At 41.7% G+C, this 18,711-nt stretch overlaps 1 protein-coding gene across 1 annotated transcript in view; it reads left to right on the top strand.

Moving 5' to 3' along the window:
• APOB (apolipoprotein B) overlaps positions 1 to 18,711 on the top strand; it is a 39,298-nt gene that overhangs the window by 8,438 nt on the left and 12,149 nt on the right. Inside the window, exons 3-24 of the mRNA XM_077291491.1 lie at positions 1,407 to 1,522; positions 1,612 to 1,757; positions 2,226 to 2,370; positions 2,894 to 3,040; positions 3,118 to 3,242; positions 4,803 to 4,885; positions 5,067 to 5,283; positions 6,443 to 6,670; positions 7,562 to 7,679; positions 7,782 to 7,928; positions 9,581 to 9,792; positions 10,816 to 11,056; positions 11,842 to 12,018; positions 12,096 to 12,287; positions 13,361 to 13,528; positions 14,055 to 14,263; positions 15,119 to 15,301; positions 15,573 to 15,694; positions 15,919 to 16,129; positions 16,487 to 16,662; positions 16,781 to 16,980; positions 18,208 to 18,347. Of these exons, the coding sequence (XP_077147606.1) occupies positions 1,407 to 1,522; positions 1,612 to 1,757; positions 2,226 to 2,370; positions 2,894 to 3,040; positions 3,118 to 3,242; positions 4,803 to 4,885; positions 5,067 to 5,283; positions 6,443 to 6,670; positions 7,562 to 7,679; positions 7,782 to 7,928; positions 9,581 to 9,792; positions 10,816 to 11,056; positions 11,842 to 12,018; positions 12,096 to 12,287; positions 13,361 to 13,528; positions 14,055 to 14,263; positions 15,119 to 15,301; positions 15,573 to 15,694; positions 15,919 to 16,129; positions 16,487 to 16,662; positions 16,781 to 16,980; positions 18,208 to 18,347 (3,703 nt within the window). The remainder of the gene's footprint in view (positions 1 to 1,406; positions 1,523 to 1,611; positions 1,758 to 2,225; positions 2,371 to 2,893; positions 3,041 to 3,117; positions 3,243 to 4,802; positions 4,886 to 5,066; positions 5,284 to 6,442; positions 6,671 to 7,561; positions 7,680 to 7,781; positions 7,929 to 9,580; positions 9,793 to 10,815; positions 11,057 to 11,841; positions 12,019 to 12,095; positions 12,288 to 13,360; positions 13,529 to 14,054; positions 14,264 to 15,118; positions 15,302 to 15,572; positions 15,695 to 15,918; positions 16,130 to 16,486; positions 16,663 to 16,780; positions 16,981 to 18,207; positions 18,348 to 18,711) is intronic.

The raw sequence follows: 18,711 nt of genomic DNA, 5'->3' as shown, positions 1-18,711 counted from the left end.
ATACAGGTGGTACTGGAAGCCATGGGACTTTATGAGTTGTCCTAGGCCAAGGGTATAGATGGAAAAAAGTAGGGGTCCTAGGACAGAGCCTTGAGGGACTCCAACAGAGAGAGGGCGGGATGAGGAGGTAGTGTGGGAATGGGAAACGCTAAATGTGCGGTTGGATAGGTATGAGGCAATCCAGGACAGGGCAAGGTCTTTGATGCCAAGGGAAGAAAGAATCTGTAGCAGTAGGCAGTGATCGACTGTGTCGAAAGCAGAGGACAGGTCAAGAAGGAGGAGGATGGAAAACTGTCTGTTAGCTTTGGCTGTGACTAGGTCATTAGTAATTTTTGCCAGTGCAGTTTCGGTGGAGTGGTGAGGGCGGAAGCCAGATTGGAGGTTGTCAAGGAGAGAGTTAGATGAGAGGTGGGAGGAAAGCTGAGAATGGACATGCTGCTCAAGGAGTTTTGAAGCAAACGGGAGCAGTGATATGGGGCGATAGCTGGGCATAGCAGTTGGGTCAAGGTTAGTTTTTTTTGAGGATGGGTGTGATGGTGGCATGTTTGAAGGCAGACGGGAAGGTACCAGAAGAGAGAGATAGGTTGAAGAGATGGGTTAGGGCTGGAATAAGCGTGTTAGTGAGGTTGGGGAGCAGGTGGGAAGGCATGGGGTCAAGTGCACAGGTGGTGAGGTGTGATTTGGAAAAGAGGCGAGTAAGCTCTCCTTCAGTGATGTTGGAGAGGGAGGTTATTAGGGTAGTGTTTACCTTTACCTAAGTTTCAGTCTGCCATTTTTATTCCTTCATTTTATCCCCCTGATATACAGTTTGCAGACTGATCCAAAGTTTAGATTTTTCTCTTGTGGGAGTTCCTCTCTCTGTAATATGGGCTGGATGTGATGATGTCATGGTGCTGTTGTATTCATTGGCTGATAAACCAGCACAGCTTCTATCCTGCACTTATTTCCTATTTTTTCCTACTTCTCTATAACAAACGTGTTTTCTCTGCCCTCCTTGAGTCTCTATGTGTTCTTTCCCCTCGATCACCCTCCATTTTGCTATCTCTAACACTGAGAGAAGGGAGCGGAGTGCCGGGAGAGCTGTCAGAACCAGGAGCAGGAACTCTGTTGCATTTGTAACATTTTTGCACAGCACTCAGCTAGATAAAAGACTTATAGATTTTCTGCAGCAGTAAAATGGTCGAACATTTTTAATGAAGATGTCAGAGTCCGTTCGCATTAATGGGATGTTCTTAGTAACCGCTCTTTATTCTCGCCAAGGCTTGAGGACCCTGAACGGATGACCCCCTATTTAAACTCAGAATTAGGGTGTATGAAAAAATATATTTTTTTTATTAAAAATCTTCTTTAATTCAAGTAATAATTATATTTTAATTCCCTTACACTTGTTCCTACATTTCTTTCAGGAGATACAATTAAGTTCCGACATCTTAGGAAATATATATATAATTACGACGCTGCTACATCCAGTGGGGTGACCGGTACAGCCGATTCACAAAGCGGCTCCAAGTTTAACTGCAAGGTAAGTGGATCCGAAAAGACTGGGCATAGATTGGGGAATGTCACAATCTTATACTTTTCTAAATATTTCGTCATCTTGTGTATTAACAGGTAGAGCTAGAAGTGCCACAGCCATGCAACTTCATCCTGAGGATAAAACAGTGCACCCTGCGAGAGGTGTACGGCGTGGACTCCGAGGGCAAACCCATCTACAAGAAGGCGAAGAACTCTGACGACTTCTCCAATGCTATGTCCAAGTAAGCAAGAAGGACTATTTTGAGGGACCGCCATTACCATTTCTATAAAATAAGAATATAATAGCACTGTCCGGTCTCATTAAAATGAAGCGGCTGCCATTCCTAGAATTACGGTGAATCAAAGGTCAATATTTTGACTGAATTCTAAAACTAGAGATGGGGGCGCTGTTGCACTGATTTCTATGGAAAACATGACTTGCCAGCAATGGTTAAAAGAGGTACTGCAGGTGACTGAAATAAATCAACGTTTTATGATAGAAAAGAGGCATTATTCAGAAGTAGTGGACAGTGGTAGACGGCACATTTTAATTAGCGAGAAGAGTTCTACAAGAAGAAGGTTATTATTATATGAAATGCTGTGATCCCTTTAAGGAAGCATGTACGGGTAGAGAAAGCCATCAGGTCTGTATTGGGTATATAACTGCTTTTCACATTGCCTTTATGATGTTTGGTAATGTCCCCCTCTAGGTATGAGGTCAACTTCAGTGTTCAGGATGGGAAAAGGGTCATGCTGTATCCCAAAGATGACGAGCCTGGGACTGTACTAAATATTAAGAGAGGCATCATTTCAGCTCTTCTTGTTCCAGACGAGACACAGGAAACCAGTGACATGGTAAGAATACCTGTTATGGCCTCGGAATCGGTGGTGACACTACAACTCCCAGCATGCAGTGACTGCTGAAGAGCAAGTGGAGAACTGCAGATCTGATCCCTGTTTACCATTGGGACCGTATTCTTAAAGTGTCATTCCATCCTACATAAATGATCGCATTCTATGGATACCTGATCATTTTAAGGGTCCCCCAACACTAGGACCCCCATGGCCGCCAGTACACTGAACATATGTCACCCATTCTCCCAAGTCTTGAGGACACTGGAGAGTGAAGGCTACAAGTCCCCTGTTCTGTCGATTAGTCGTGGTCACAGAGGTGAAGAATTCAGTGGATTGGTGATAATTTATGTAGACCGCAATATCCCTTTAAAATTTAAAGGGATTGTCTGAGCTTAGAAAAATAGATCTGAAACTTTTCTAGAAGCAGCGCCACCGTTGTCCATGGTCCGTCAGCCGGAATCGTGTGAATAATATTTTTATATTACATTTGTGATTCCTTTTTTTTTTTTGCTCCAATTTACAGGACACTGTGTACGGAAAATGCAAAAGTGAAATCAGCGTAGGAAAGAAGGGGAGCGCCGATGTCACCGTCCGTACGAACCTGAAGACGTGCGACCAGTTCACACCATCCAGAGACTACGTCAGCCCAATCGCCCTCTTTAAAGGACTGGTGCGTCCATCTCTCTAGTGGGACAGATTCTTTTTGGTTGATTGGTGTTTATATAATTTCATATATTTGTCTCCCAGAATGCCCCATTGTCCACACTGGTCAGCAGCAGCCAGACTTGTCAGTACACCCTGGAGACAAAGAGAAGGCATGTGACGGAGGCGTCCTGTGTGGAGACTCATCTGTTCCTTCCCTTCTCCCACAAGTAAGTGCAATAATGTGGCCGAACGTGTGCAATAATTAGCCCAAAATCCATATATTAATAAAACGGTTCAGCCAGAGGTACATAGAAAGAGAAAGAATATTCCCAGCTTCTTTATGGTAATTCTGATATGGATAATGAGCGCCGATGCTGCAGGAATCCACCTTCCATGGGTCCCACAAGTTAGGGTGTGATGAATAAATGAGGAATCATGAAGACAAGTTGGGTGATAACCAAACCTTGAAGGTGATGAGCGCCTATGCTGCTGGAATCCACTTTCCACGTGACCGACACGTTAGGGTGTTGATAAATAACTGAGGGATCATGAAGACAAGTTGGGTGATAACCAAACATTGAAGGGCATAATGAGCGCCTATGCTGCAGGAATCCCCTTTCCACAAGACTGATAAGTTAGGGTGTTGATAAATAACTGAGGGATCATGAACATTAGTTGGGTCATATCCAAGCATTAAAGGGCATAATGAGCGCCTATGCTGCAGGAATCCCCTTTCCATGAGACCGACACGTTAGGGTGTTGATAAATAACTGAGGGATCATGAAGAGAAGTTGGGTGATAACCAAGCACTGAAGGAGATAATGAGCGCCGATGCTGCAGGAATCCTCCTTCCATGGGTCCTACAAGTTAGGGTTTGATGAATAAATGAGGAATCATGAAGAAAAGTTGGGTGATAACCAAACCTTGAAGGTGATGAGCGCCTATGCTGCAGGAATCCCCGTTCCACAAGACCGACACGTTAGGGTGTTGATTAGTAACTGAGGGATCATGAAGACAAGTTGGGTCATAACCAAACATTGAAGGAGATAATGAGCGCCTATGCTGCAGGAATCCCCTTTCCACAGGACCCACAAATTAAGGCATTAGCGAATAACCCAGGGATCATGTAAACTATTTGGGTAACAACAAAGCACTGGAGGTCTTTGTCCAAATGTAGGTAATAACTTCCTGATTATTGGGGTGTGTGAGAAAGAGTCCCATCTGAATGGAGCAGAGATAAAGCACAGGGACCTCCTCTGGATTAATCCTCCATGGAGAGATAGTCCTTCACTGTACTCTGCGTAGCCATCACATAAAGAATGGATAGAGCGAAGACATCGGGGTACAGTACGCCGGGGTGTCTGACGGTCCGGCCCATCATACATTTGTTTTGTCTATGTCACTCCTGTTCCAGGTGATTATGGACTGTAATGATGCAAATCGACGCTAGAAGGGGGCTTCATTGTAATCTGCACTGTGGGGTCCTCATAGCCTGAGTGTCCAATACCGCCAAAGGAATAAGGCGTAGTTAGCCGTCTATATGTGGAAATAATCCAATTCAGAAATAAAACTAACATCCTCAGAAGTCGACTAACTACTTAAATAACTAAAAACAAGGAAAAAGAAGTTACATAAAAACTTACATACACAAATAAATACCATGATATATGGAAACGCATCAGGGGCAACTATTTCTGGAAAAATCCCCACCCGGGACCTGACCTGTCAGGTAAGAGCACGGGTACGTAATTACTAAACTGTTATATATCCTTTCCCATTTATTTCAGAAATCAGTATGGCATGATGGCTAAAGTCACCCAGACCTTGAAGCTGGAAGATTCCTCCAAGACGAACAACAGAGAGTTTGCAGGTGAGAATGTGTAGAATTTACCACACTGTAATTCCTACATCGTCCAGCAGATGGAGCCCCACATAATCACCGACTGGTGGTATATATATTAGTATATAGTGCAAAGTAGTGTATGTATATATATGACAGGTCACCTCAGAGAGCTGCGTATATGTGATACACGTCCCTGTATTTTTCATAGATTCGCAGGTGGTAAAAAGCCTGGCCCTGGAGGCCACAGAGTCTCCTTCTTCCAGCGAAGATGCCGTTGTGGAAAACCTTATGGAACTGCAGAGATTATCATCTACAGAACAGAACCAGCAGAGAGCAAACAGGTTCTACAAACTGGTCACCGCCCTGCGGGCCCTAAACAACGACACCCTTGGGCCCCTTGTGCCAAGACTGATGCAGCTCTCAAGGTATTTACAGAGATTTTGGGATGGAAAACCCTTTTCTGATTTATCTGAGTAACGTTCTGCGTTCATCTCGACAGAGCAGAGCGTGTAATCCTCTTACTAGAAATCCCAGCACATCCATGCTGCCTGTAGAGCGCAGTGAGAACGGTGTAATGCTCCAGGTCACCTGCGGAGGCACTGTAGGGAAATGAAGCACTTCTTGCTACTTTTACATACTGATTTCTAGAGGTGCCAGAGATGGGACCTCTACAGGATGGCTCTAGGTTTATGGGGTCGCTCTTTGCTTTCACTTTTCTTTGTCAATTTCCGAAAAAACTATAACTTTTTGCACTTTCTCATCTCTATTTATTCTTTATTTTTTTTTTGGGGGGGGAGCAAAGATGCAAAGTGTTCTGTTCATATTTTTTTAGATTTTATTTTCCTTTTTAGAAAAAAAAGAGTGATATAAGCTTTTATATACCCCTTAAATGCCGCTGACACAACGGACAGAGGCATCTAAGGGGTTAAACTAGCTGGATTATGTTAGTTGGTGTTGAATGATGGCTGTAAAGCACAGCTGGCTCCTGCGCTGTAGAAACTCAGGAGCTGAGGCCGCTCCTTGCCTGCGGTGCACACCTCTACCGTACATGTACAACCGATGTTGGAAAGTGAGCACAACAGCCTCATCAGGCTCTGGTACTTCCCTGGGTTCTTTGGGTGCTGACATAAACTCGGACTCCCTGTGATCAGCTCAATGTTAGGAGACCCTTTAACAAATAAGGCAGTAGATACATAAAGTTTGGGGGTATAGCTTCTTACACAGACATCTTTTTCCATCCACCATGCAAAATCTTACTTATAATTAACCCTTACTACTTGCTCAGTTATTGGTGGAGAAAGCATGGGGAGGGCTAGTGCTAAGTACAAGACATGCAAGTTTTCCTCATCTATAGCAATAATTACTAATCCCAGATATTGCAAATCTTAGTACTGCAGTTCCATACCTGACCACTAGATGTCAGCGTTGCACTACATCGAGTCGAATCCGACTGCGACTTTTTGAACAACTTCTAAACTTTCTCCCATTTTTATCATTCTTGTAAAAGTCATAGATTGTAAGAACCCGTCTCATATTGGTATTATTATAATCTTTTTTTTTTCTTTCTTTTTCTTTTATTTCCAGTCCTATCGCACTACAAGCTTTGACTCAGTGCGGAACTCCAGAATGTTTCGGAGCCATTCTTCAGGTGCTGCGCACCGGTGATGTGTCACCCATACTGGCCGACACCGTCACATATGCACTAGGACTTCTGCCGTCACCTTGCACTAAGCGCGTGCGAGAGCTTCTGAACATGGCTCAGTACAAGCAAAGCAGAGCTACATTCTATGCACTGAGCCACGCTGTCAGCAGGTGAGTATTCTATGGAATAATGCAGAGAATAGACAAATATTCTAAAAATGGAACATACATCATTAATAATGCTTATTGTATATATATATATATATATATATATATATATATATATATATATATATATATATATATATATCTATATATATATATATATATATGGGATAGACATCTCCTGGCCTTATGTATTATTAGAGTATATGACAAACTCCCTTCTAAAGGCTGAGGCAACCAGTTTGGGGTATTTTTTTTTAAATTAATCATGTATATATGGCTCTCTGGAAGAATAGGTGAGAGGTTGCTAGAGTTCCCCATTTAGCACTAGTTTATGGGTTCACGTGTCCCGTGATTTCAGCTCCATGTTACAGGACTCACGGAGAACACCATTTGTCGCACAATGTATCAGCGCAGGTAAAATGAAGCAGATTTGAGTCCGTAAAAGAAAAAAAGTTTATTGGAAAGTTTTGAAACTTCCAAAGTTCTAGAGAAATGAAGTGCAGCAGTGACATCTGGTGGTGACTCTAGGTACTGCACCATACTGTAATAAAAAGCAAAACAGGGATAGATATGCGCCTCAATAAACATTTATTGTTATTATTAATGCACAAAAATATCTGCTGATTCCACAACCTTTAGTGGAGGGCGCCATATTTTGCCACTTGTTGCTTGCAGTATCAAAACTTTATGTCATGTGCTGCGTATGTGAATATCTATGGAAATTGGGTCTTCAGAGAGGAAAAGGACTTGAACTCTAGCGCCACCTATTGGAAGCAGCGATCTGAAAAGTTAATTGTGAACTTCTATAACTTTGATTATGAGCTAAATTCTGCTTTATATAATGAAAAACACCCAATCTAATACAGTCTGTGCTCCAATCTCTTATGTCGCCAGCTTCTATGCAGACCGGAGCACCATCACTCCCGAGCTAAGGGACGTGGCCAATTTCATGTCCTCTCTCATCGACAATGAATGCAGCGGAGACCAAGACAAAACTTTCCAGACTCTTAAGGTATTGAATGTAAAAAAAAAAAAAGTCCGAAAATTGTGACATCTGTTCTAGTTTGCAGTTCACAGATTTTTGTTCTTTTTTCTTCTTTGTTTTGCCCTTCAGGCGATTGGAATTATGGGGAATGTATTAGAAGCAGCCAATCCGCAGGTCAAGTCCTCCATCCTGAAATGTGTGAGGAGCCAGGCGCCATCACTGGAGGTGCAGAAGGCGGCCGTTCAGGCTCTGCGCAAAATGTCCATCGTTGATGATGTAAGTTACTTCCACCAGTGATAGATCCATGGATATAAACCACCGAGGCGATCACCGGGATTTACCCAGAGTGACCGTTCACCAAAATGATGTGATGTTAGTGGCTTTCAGTGTCGTCTGCCACCTACTATTCATAACCCTGTCATCTGCTTATGGCCCATGGACCCTTCCGGCCAAGCTACCTCTGACCTCCTTATAGCGATGGTCCTGGTGGTCTCAAATAATCTAATATCTGTCTAAAATATAGCATGATTGTGAAAAGGATTACATACCCCAAGCATTGCATATAGCATGTGCTCACGTGATCTCTTTACTTAAAGGAAACGTGTGATCACCTATTGTTTAAGACAAACAGAAGTGTCCAGTTGTTGCTCTTATTTAATTCCTGCTTCTCCCCTGAGTATTGTGCTTTTTGTTTTTTTTAAATCCGCTGTACGGTTTCAGAGATATGAGCCTTTTTGTTCACTGATCATTTTGACGTTTGCAAGGGGGCGTGGCTGACTCTCTGAGGGGAGTGTCTACTTACCCTGTGAGCCACGCCTCCTTTGTAAAGGCCGTTACAATTAGTACTAAATAAAAAGGGCTGTATCTCTGGAACCGTTTGACAGATCTAAAGAAAACAAAAAATACAACACTTAGAGGAGCATTGGGAATAAACTGTGAGCAAAAACTGGACACTTATTACCTGGCGGAAAATCCCCTTTAAGGAGACCAGTCTTTGGTTGAATATCACAGTTTTTATATAGATGTTAAAAAAGTAATAATATTAGCATTATATAGGCTGTTACAAAGACGATCCAGTGAAAAGTTATAGCATGTTCTTACATAGTATGGTGCCACCTTGTGGTTAATGCGTATAGCAATATGCACATCCATCAGTTGGAGCTGAGCGCTGGTGGACACACATGCTCAGTCAGTTTCCACATTGCTTGGTCTTTCTTTTCTCTGAAGAGGAGCCCATAGAAATGGCCATCAGGACAGGAATATTTTTGTATTAGAGCTCTGCGGTGAACAGAGAGCAGCACTAAGCATATTAGATGGACCTTCTCATTCTTAGACACCAGGTGGCGCTTTGCTTTGTGTCCAGGACTCGTCACCCAAAAATGTTTTAACACCACGTAACTAATATTAATTAATATTCATTTTTCATGATCTATACTGTGAATGTGATATGTAATATTGGGCAAAATCCTGAATTCTTGCAGTTTTCACTCCCCACACTGAGCCTGATACTTTGCGTTCTGCAGATATCACTTCTCAGCAGCCTCATTATCATCACAGACAGGAGTGTTTAACAGTAAACATCTATATTTATTTATCCCACATTCACAATGGATTCACAACTCACCTCTTCACCCCTCCCTGCACAGTGATCTCTGCACAGGTCACAGAGCATGCCCACAAAAAAGTCAATAGAAATCTATAGTGCAATGTTTGCCATGTAAAGCATATAAATAATTGCTGTAAGGGAAGATAACAGCCCACAATCTTGTACAGAAAAAGTAGTTAAAACATCTACAATCAGAAAAAAATATTTTTTGTGTCTTCCATCATGCCTTAGGATGTCCTATCTTCTGTATTTTGGGAGGAGCTTCCTCCGAGGCTCATTATCGCCCCCTGCTGAGTAACGCATGTTCTCCTTTATATCACAGGCTCGAAGTGCACTTGTCCAGGTCTTCCAAGATGGAAGCTCACCGGTCCAGAAGAGGCTGGCAGCCTACCTCATCCTGATGAGAAACCCTTCACCATCTGACCTTCGCAAGGTTGTTCGGACCCTCTACAAGGACGACAACCAGCAAGTGAAGAACTTTGTGGCCTCCCACATCGTTAACATTCAGGGCTCCGATGCACCAGAAATGCAGGAGTAAGTCCAGACCCGTCTGTAATTGTAGCGTAATTCACATTATTAAAACTGAACGTCCATCACTTGGTTTCTAGGTCTATAACTTCGTGCTGATTAAAGGGGTCGTCCATCTTTGGGGACATTTTTTTATTTTTACATAATTGCATGTCTTTGGGGCTAAAAATATTTTTTTGTAATTGAGTTTGAAAAATAATTTTGCCCCAGACTCCGTGTTGCACTGTCTATTGTTGGCTTTAGAATGAGTAAACTGAGAGTCTGTCAGTGAGCCCACTATGATGGTTTGATCTGGAGTTTGCAAGTCTTTCATTTGTGTTTTTTCCTCAACTCCCCTCCGCTGACTCATGTAACAAAGAGCCTGTAAAGGTCAATGGTTCAATTTTTTGCATACAACCCAATTGAAAAAAATGATTTTCAGCCCCAAATCTATGCAGTTAAATAGAAAAAAGTCCAAAAAAGGACCCCCTTCCAGAATGAAGGCAATCGAGCACTGATCTTTTTTTTTTTTTTACACGGAACTCCAAATCCTCTGTCTACTTTCACATGGTCATAGAATTATAAAATCCTGGCTGCGTGCAGTCTCCACTAGGGGGAGCTTAGAGAACACAAGCATATACAGCTTCTATTGAGTTCACCAATAACTATGTAAATCCTTATGGATGGAGCTCCCCCTAGTGGTGTTTGCAAGAATGCAGAATTTTATTATTTAAACTGTTTAAATGGAGCAATGGTCGCGCATGCGTGCTGCTACTTCATTAGTGTCTCTGGGACCAGTGGCGTGAATGTGACCACAGGTCTGTTTGGATGGAGGACACAAGACACCATTCAGTAATGACTATTACTCCTTTAACTGACTATGATAAGTTGAGCAGAGGATTTGGAACTCTGTATCAGCCAGACAGGTTCCCATCAGACATCGTGCCTTGAACTGATATATAATTTTGGATTTATTTTGATCCCTTTAAATCATTGTTCTCCTCTTTTAGTCTCCTATGGTCCTGATTCACCTACCATCTTTCTTCCCAGGCTGAAAAGCAAACTAGAAGAGGCCCTCAAGTCAAATGGCGTTCCCGCTATCGTCAGCGACTTCACAAAATTGTCTAAGAATTATCAAATCTCCAAAACTTTGGTTGTTCCGGTGATGGTGGATAATTTAGAGGCCAAAGTGGAAGGAAACATCATTTATGATTCTACCGGCTACATGCCCAGAGAAGTCCTGCTGGAGACAACGCTGAATGTTTTCGGAAAGTCTGTGGATATGTTTGAGGTAAGGAGACGGCATGTAAAGGACAGCGTCAAGGATGCCATAAATGACATAGCCATAGAGGGGGCTGAGACTGTAATAGTACCCAGTCGGAAAAAAAACTGTAGTAGTATAATGTATGGGAGTGTGGGGGGAGCACTTTGCTCAGGTGCTTCATGTTGTACCTCTGGTTATAATCTGTCTTCTTTTTAAAGGGGATATTTCACTGAATTTTTTCATCTAAACTGACTAACTCCTCCAATTGCTGCCGCTCCACAGATTCTGGAACAGTTTCTCTTTCTCTTCTGTGCCCCTCCGTTCCAAAGTTATGCCCCCAGTAATAAAGGTGAAAATTTTCCCTACAACTAACTGGGCGTGTACTACAGAACTTCTCTGTGGGTGTGGCCATGTATTGATTGGCCAGCATCAAAGGAGAAAAGGCAAACACCCACATTGACAAACTCTCGATTGGCTGAAGGGAAAACGTGCACCATTATTACTGGGCAGCATAACTTTGGAACGGAGAGACACAGAAGAAAAAGAAAAACTGTTCCAGAATCAGTGGATCAGTGACAATTGGAAAAGATGTGACGTTCACATTTGAAAAAATTAAGAGGCCCCCTTTAAATTGCCTTTTCTTTCAAAACTTATAACACAGTGGGTAATAAATGTGTATCTGCTGGTGGTTTGACTGCATGGACTCCCCCCATTTAGGAGAACAAGGGTCTCTCCTGTGTGAATGGAGCGGTAGTGCTGATGCGTGACCACTTAGACTGTCATACTGATCAATGATTGGTTATTTTCCACAGATCGGTCTTGAAGGCAAAGGCTTTGAACCAACCCTCGACGCTCTGTTTGGTAAGGAAGGCTTCTTCCCAGACACCACCACAAAAGCCTTGTACTGGGTGGATGGAAAAGTTCCCGACAAAGTCACCGAAATTTTGTACAAGTGGTTTGGAATCTCCAGACAGGACAAGCAGAACCAGGTAAGATATGATGCAATGCGACGAGTGACCACAGGAAGGTACAGAATGTATATGATATATGCCATCTTCTACTGTAGGACCTGAAGAAGGCTTTCCTCTACAACGTGGAGAAGCTGGTACGGGAGGTCAGCTCTAGCAAGGCCCCAGAGGCCAATGCTTACCTGGAGATCCTCGGTAAAGAACTGGGTTACATGAAGTTGAGCGACTTCAAGATGCTGGGAAGTTTGATGATGAAGAGCTTCCAATCTGCTCAGGACCTCCCTGGAAAGGTAGGTCGTAGCTTTATGATAGTGAAGATTTGATAGTTTAAAAGGGTTGTCCCCCCGGGATATATCATATTCATTGTATAGATCATAAAAAAGTGCAACATTAGTAAACGATCCAGTGACAGTTAATTACACACTATAGCGCCGCCTAGTGTACAGAACTGTGCATGTCCACCTACTGAGCGGAGTGCTGGTGGTCACACATGCTCAGTTCACCCTTCTCACAGCCAGATCTCCGATGAGCTATGACCTTTTCTTACACACTATGGCGCCACCTGGTGTTCGAAATGTATAGCACTGTGCATGTCCACCTAATGAGCGGAGTGCTGGTGGTCACACATGCTCGGTTCACCCTTCGCACAGCCAGATCTCTGCCTAGCGATCCCTTCATTGCACGGCAGCCAGTAGGAATAGCGTAGGAGACTCCTTCTCCAATAAATGTAGGAAAGGACTAAGTTTGTCATTTTCTTTTCTCTGCATCAAAATGCAGATTAGATATTGAAACGGTCAATCAAGCCGAGAGATTTCAGCTCCGAAGCCTGCAGAGCTGTAAATGCAGCTGAAGACAATATTGCAGGCCTTAACTCGGGATTAGTATAATTTATAGGCACAGAAGTTATTTCCAACACAGCAATTATTTTAGAATCAATGTCAATGTTAGGCTAATTTGTTGGAGATGGCTCTAAATTTCATGACTAATAGTTAAAAATGTGTTACATGGGAGATTAGATTTTAATATCAGGTAGAATGTAAAAAAAAAAATATTGATAACTGTAGCTGGTGGCCCACATTTATTTGAGAAAGATGTCTGCAGTACCGCATGTTGGACACCAGATGGCACATGTGAAACCTTATAGATATCCATCACTAAATTGTAGACTATTCTAGGGCAGGATGTGCTTCGTGAGTGACATGAAACGTCTCACCGGCTGCAATTTGTCTCACAGCCACTGGGTGGCCATACACATTGGGTGAAATAGGTATTGTCATTTCAAAAAATCTTGTATCACCATGGGGAGATTGATTTATTATACTGATGATGTGATAATTGAATGTTTTTCTATGTAATATTCCAGATTGCTCAGATTTTCTCCGGCGGTGTCGACAGCGACCTCTTCATTCACTACATCTTCTTGGACAATCAGTTCTCCCTCCCAACCGGCTCCGGTCTTCAGCTCCAAGTATCTTTATCAGGAATAATTGCTCCGGGTACAAAGGCCGGAATAAAAACTAAAACCATGGATGTAAGTTCTGTTTTTTGGTTGTGTACTATGAATAATCCCTTTCTTCCAAAAAGGCTCCCATGAAAATAAGCCGATTACAGGGTATCCTGCTCCAGCGATCAGCGGTGTGATGTCAGGCAGTACGTGTCCTCTTATCCTGCAGCTCCCCCACAGGAGAAATGAGGCATTACACAATTCTTATTGAAGCCAGTTTTTTTGTGTAATCCATGAACATGTTGTGTCCTCCGGAGCGAGAGACAATCTGTCTTACAATTCTAAATAAGAGTCAGTGTAGAGCGGAGACTCTGTAATTAAACCACAATTTACTAAACCATCCAACCGCTTCATACTGGTAAAAAAAAAAATACAACATATATATATATTCTTTTATATTTTTTGTAAAAATAAATATTTTTCTGCCCATACAATAGCCATTACTTTACATGACCCAGAGCCGAGGAATAAGAGAAGCTTCTCGTCCTCATTCTCTCTCTGTAGAATGCTAGATATTGAGGACAAGTTATGTGAATATTCATGTTCTCCGCAGGTAAAGTCATTTTCCCTGAATCCGGCAGTTTCCGTAGAGTTTGTCACACAGATCGGAATCCAGATTCCGGAGTTTTCCAGACATGCCGTCCAAATGAACACCAACATCTACCATGAATCCGGGGTCCAGGCGCGAATCTCTATGAGAGATGGACAGTTCAAGTTCTCCATTCCTGCACCTACAACACCAACCAAACTCATCAGCATCAAGTAAGAGATGGACGGATAGATAGATAGACAATAGATAGATAGATAATAGATAGATAGATAATAGATAGATAGATAATAGATAGATAGATAGATAGATAGATAATGGATAGATAGATAGATAATAGATAGATAGATAGATAGATAGATAGATAGATAGATAGATAGATAGATAGATAGATAGATAGATAGATAGATAGATAGATAATAGATAGATAATAGATACTAGATAGATAGATAATAGATAGATAGATAGATAGATAGATAGATAGATAGATAGATAGATAGATAATGGATAGATAATAGATAGATAGATAGATAGATAGATAGACAGATAGATAGATAGATAACAGATAGATAGAGAATGGATAGATAATAGATAGATAGATAGATAGATAGATAGATAGATAATAGATATATAGATAATAGATAGAAGATACATAGATGATAGATAGATGATAGATAATAGATAGATAATAGATAGATAGATAGATAATAAATAGATAATACATAGATAATACATAGATAATAGATAGATAATAGAAAGATAATAGATAGATAGATAATAGATAGATAATAGATGGATGATAGATAAATAGATAGATAAATAGATAATAGATAGATGATAATAGATAGATAGATGATAGATAGATAATAGACAGATGATAATAGATAGATAGATAGATGATAGATAGATAATAGATAGATAGATAGATAATAGATAGATAGATAATAGATAGACAGACGATAATAGATGGATGATAATATATATATATAATAGACGATAATAGATGGATGATAATACATATGTGTTTTTTTTGTGAACCTGTATATAATTTGTTCCATTTCCTAATTTAGCAACAAAGTGACTTTGATCTTTCCATCGAAGACGGAGGTCCTGCCTTCCATCGTTGAGAACAGAGAGGAGCAGACGACGTGCCGGCCTCTTCTCACGGGGCTGAACTACTGCACCAGCATGGCTTACTCCAATGCCAGCTCCACAGACGGCGCTCCTTACTTCCCACTCACCGGAGAGACCAGGTACCTCATGTTTTTGCGCTTGCTCAGAGTTGCACACGATCTTCTCTGCTATTTTACCCAATCCTAGTAGGAGATAGATAATTAGCGCTTTTTCTTTGGACGCAGTAAGAGCTGTATATATTTCTATAGGGTGAGCGCCCCCTAGTGGCAGCTACACAGAGGGCTGAGGGCTGTCTCTATAGTGAACGCTCTGTTAGCACCTGTAGATTTTAGGGGATAAGAATTTTTTGGGATAAGAAAAAATAAGTATTTTTTTTATTGCATTTGCAAGGTATGAATTGGAGATCCAACCAACAGGAGAGGTGCAAGAATATTCCTTGACTGCAGGTTACAGGCTGAACAGGGAAGAACGGGACCTGGTGGACACTATCCAAATCTCCGCACAAGCAGAAGGTAATTACATTTCTAGAGGTTTTATAGGGATTGCTCAAAATTAGGACGATTTTTTTTTCTGAGAAGAGCGCCACCCTTGGGCTGTGTCTGGTATTGCAGCTTATCAACATTTAAGTCAATGAAGCTGAATTACACTTATCAGATGCAACGCATGGAAAAAAGGGCCTCTTAGAAAAGTAAATCTTTTTGGATAATCTAAAATCTCAATAAATGCTGCTTTACAGGAGTGAAGACGTCAGAGGCGCGGCTGACCATCACATATAACCGTAACAGGATTATTTTGACAAGTAAAATGGAAATCCCAAATGCCAACATCAATTTTGGTGGCAGCATAAGAGTCAATGATGAATCCAATGATTTCCAGAGATCGTTCGCCCTCGTCGCTGAACTCAACAATCAGCAGGTCTCAGAAGTCACTTTCACTGGGAGACTTAGGTAACTTGCTGTCAAATTTAAGTCTTGCCTTCTCAGCAGACGACTAGTAACACAGGTCCTCCACCATCAACATGGGTAGGGATTCCATCGGTCAGACTCACCCAGATCTAACACTTAGTATATATCCAGTGGAGAGGTGATGACTTTTTTTAGGTTGGAATCCCCCTTTAAATTTACGCAAAAAACTATTCTATAGCCTTTTCCTAGAAGCAAATGCTTTACTACATTGTGGTAAATGAGGTCACATTTTTTCATCTCTTCGTAGGAACTTCATACGGCCAAGCACATCGTCTACAGCACTGACCAACACTAACCTTCTTCATATTAATGGCCGACCTCTTTGTTTCCCATGTTCAGGTATGACGGCCACACCGAAGGGGCCCTTAGTGCCGAGCTTTTGATACCAAAGCTACGAGTGGAAGCCAAAGCCGATGCCATCCTTAGGAAAGTACTGAGTGACTTCTCCCTTCAGCTCAAGTCTTCTGCCACTGTCTGCGCCTTGTCCGGATCACAAACCCTTGTGTTCACCTACGGTAAGTTCATTTAATCTGTTTCGTTGGAGATATAAGTGTCACCATAGACTCACGGTCTACAGACGCACCATAGTTGACCCCTTTGTTATAAATTTCTACATTTTCTTTTTGCATTAAGACAATGAAAAGGTTGAGTTAGATTGGAACACGGCCTCCAACAGCAACATGGAGAAGATCATCTCAAGGTTGCCGGACGTCAGATTCTCCGACTTCACCAGCTATCCCGAATCTCTAAAGAGCTATGTCAACAAAGTCATGGATCATAAGGTGGTTCAGACAGACATGACTATCCGCCATATTGCTTCTCAGTTTGTAGTGGTAAGTGTTCATTGACATCGTGCCTACAGCGCTGCGATCTCTGGAAGTGGAGGGAATGTATTGGGCATCAGGCAAAAGCATTTTCCTGTCCTTCTACCTTGCTTCGGTGGGGATCATCAGTGATCTCTTAGTAGAAGTCTTAATGATACAACAGAAGACGGAAAAAGTTTCTGAACACTTCCATGATTTTGTCTTCTGCTCATTCCCAGTCCCATCCAAAGCTACATACAATATGGCTGGCAAATTGTGACCACTTCTAGACAGTTTTTCATGTAATTCCAAAATCCCTGGTGGTCCAGATTAGAAAGAGGGTTATATTCCCTGCTGTAATAAAGGGGGGTCATTAATAAAATTTAATTTATGGGATAAAGACCTAAGGGCTCATTTAGGCTGGCCGATGGTGGCTGTTAAATAATTGCCAATTTGTTACACGGTTTGACGATTGGCACTCATTTATTAGCTTGTTTAGACAGGAGAACCACAATACCCAATCATTAAGTTGATAGTTCAGTGTGCACAGACTATCATTGTTCTCGGCAGCACCTATCCTTTTTATACAGGTCAATGTGCTGCCGAGAGCTATGATTTTAAAGGAACCCAAATAATCATTTCACCCAACGAACGAGCATTTGGCTCCTTAACAGCCTATTTAGGCAGCCTGGTTATCGGGAAAGTGAAGTGTAAATGCAGCCTAAGGGATGGGGAAGTCTCAGGGTATGCTCACTGCTCACACATGGCACCGATATCCAACAGATTCCTCTTCCAGAATTTAGTAACAGCATTTTAGATACAACATTTAGAGATGTCATACTCGCATATCTTAAAAAAATATGCCGCGTAAATTAAATTATTCTGCGGATATTCACCCTTTGCAGATCCGTAATGAAATGTGTAACACAAAGTGCACAATTTAGTGAGAGAGATGCCATTGTGGATCTAATTGTGAAAAATCCACTGTGTCCTGTGTGCACATGCTTTTATGCACATAAATGTGCAGACACTGGAGCAGCAGTGTATTCTGGCAAATGTAAGGTCAGGTATAAAAGAAGGGTAGCAGAATTATGAATGCTGCTCTGAATGAGAATGATGTCGAAGGTTGATTTGATAAATATTTCCAAATATACTTATACTGCATCAGGTTCTGCATACTGCAAATATATTGGAGAGAGCAGATTTATATCAATGTGGAAACGTGTTATATCTAATTAAATTATATTTTTCTTTTAGGCTTCTAATAATTGGTTGCAGGCGGCTTCAAAGGAAAGTCCATACGCACAAACTCTCAGCAACAAGCTGCAAGCATTGAGAGATCTGGACATGCAGGAACTCGGTATTCCGGCTTTCCCCGATAACCTTTTCTTAAATAGGTAATTGTTGCTGTGTTGTGATTGTGCACTACACAAAGTGATATCGGTAATTTTTCAGATGACTACTTTTGGGCAAATGCACGCAGGGTAGAAATTCCTAACGTCTCATTTCCTACTGGAGTGAATGGGAGCTGAGCTGCAGTACTAGAAATGGCCACTAGAGTGAATAGAACCTTGCATCTCTATATACGGTATACATCCACAGCAAACAGGGGCTTGGTGGGGGTGCCAGAGGTCGGACCCCAACTGATCGGATATTGACGACCTGTACAAATGTCTCCTTTATCGTAACCAGTTGAGCTTTGCTAGACTTACTAAGAGTTGTTTCGTTTCTTACCTTCCAAGCATTTACAGAAACCCATTT

The sequence above is a fragment of the Ranitomeya variabilis genome, chromosome 2 (assembly GCF_051348905.1).
Source record: "Ranitomeya variabilis isolate aRanVar5 chromosome 2, aRanVar5.hap1, whole genome shotgun sequence".
Classification (NCBI taxonomy): domain Eukaryota; kingdom Metazoa; phylum Chordata; class Amphibia; order Anura; family Dendrobatidae; genus Ranitomeya; species Ranitomeya variabilis.
This window is presented reverse-complemented; position numbering and strand designations above follow the sequence as displayed.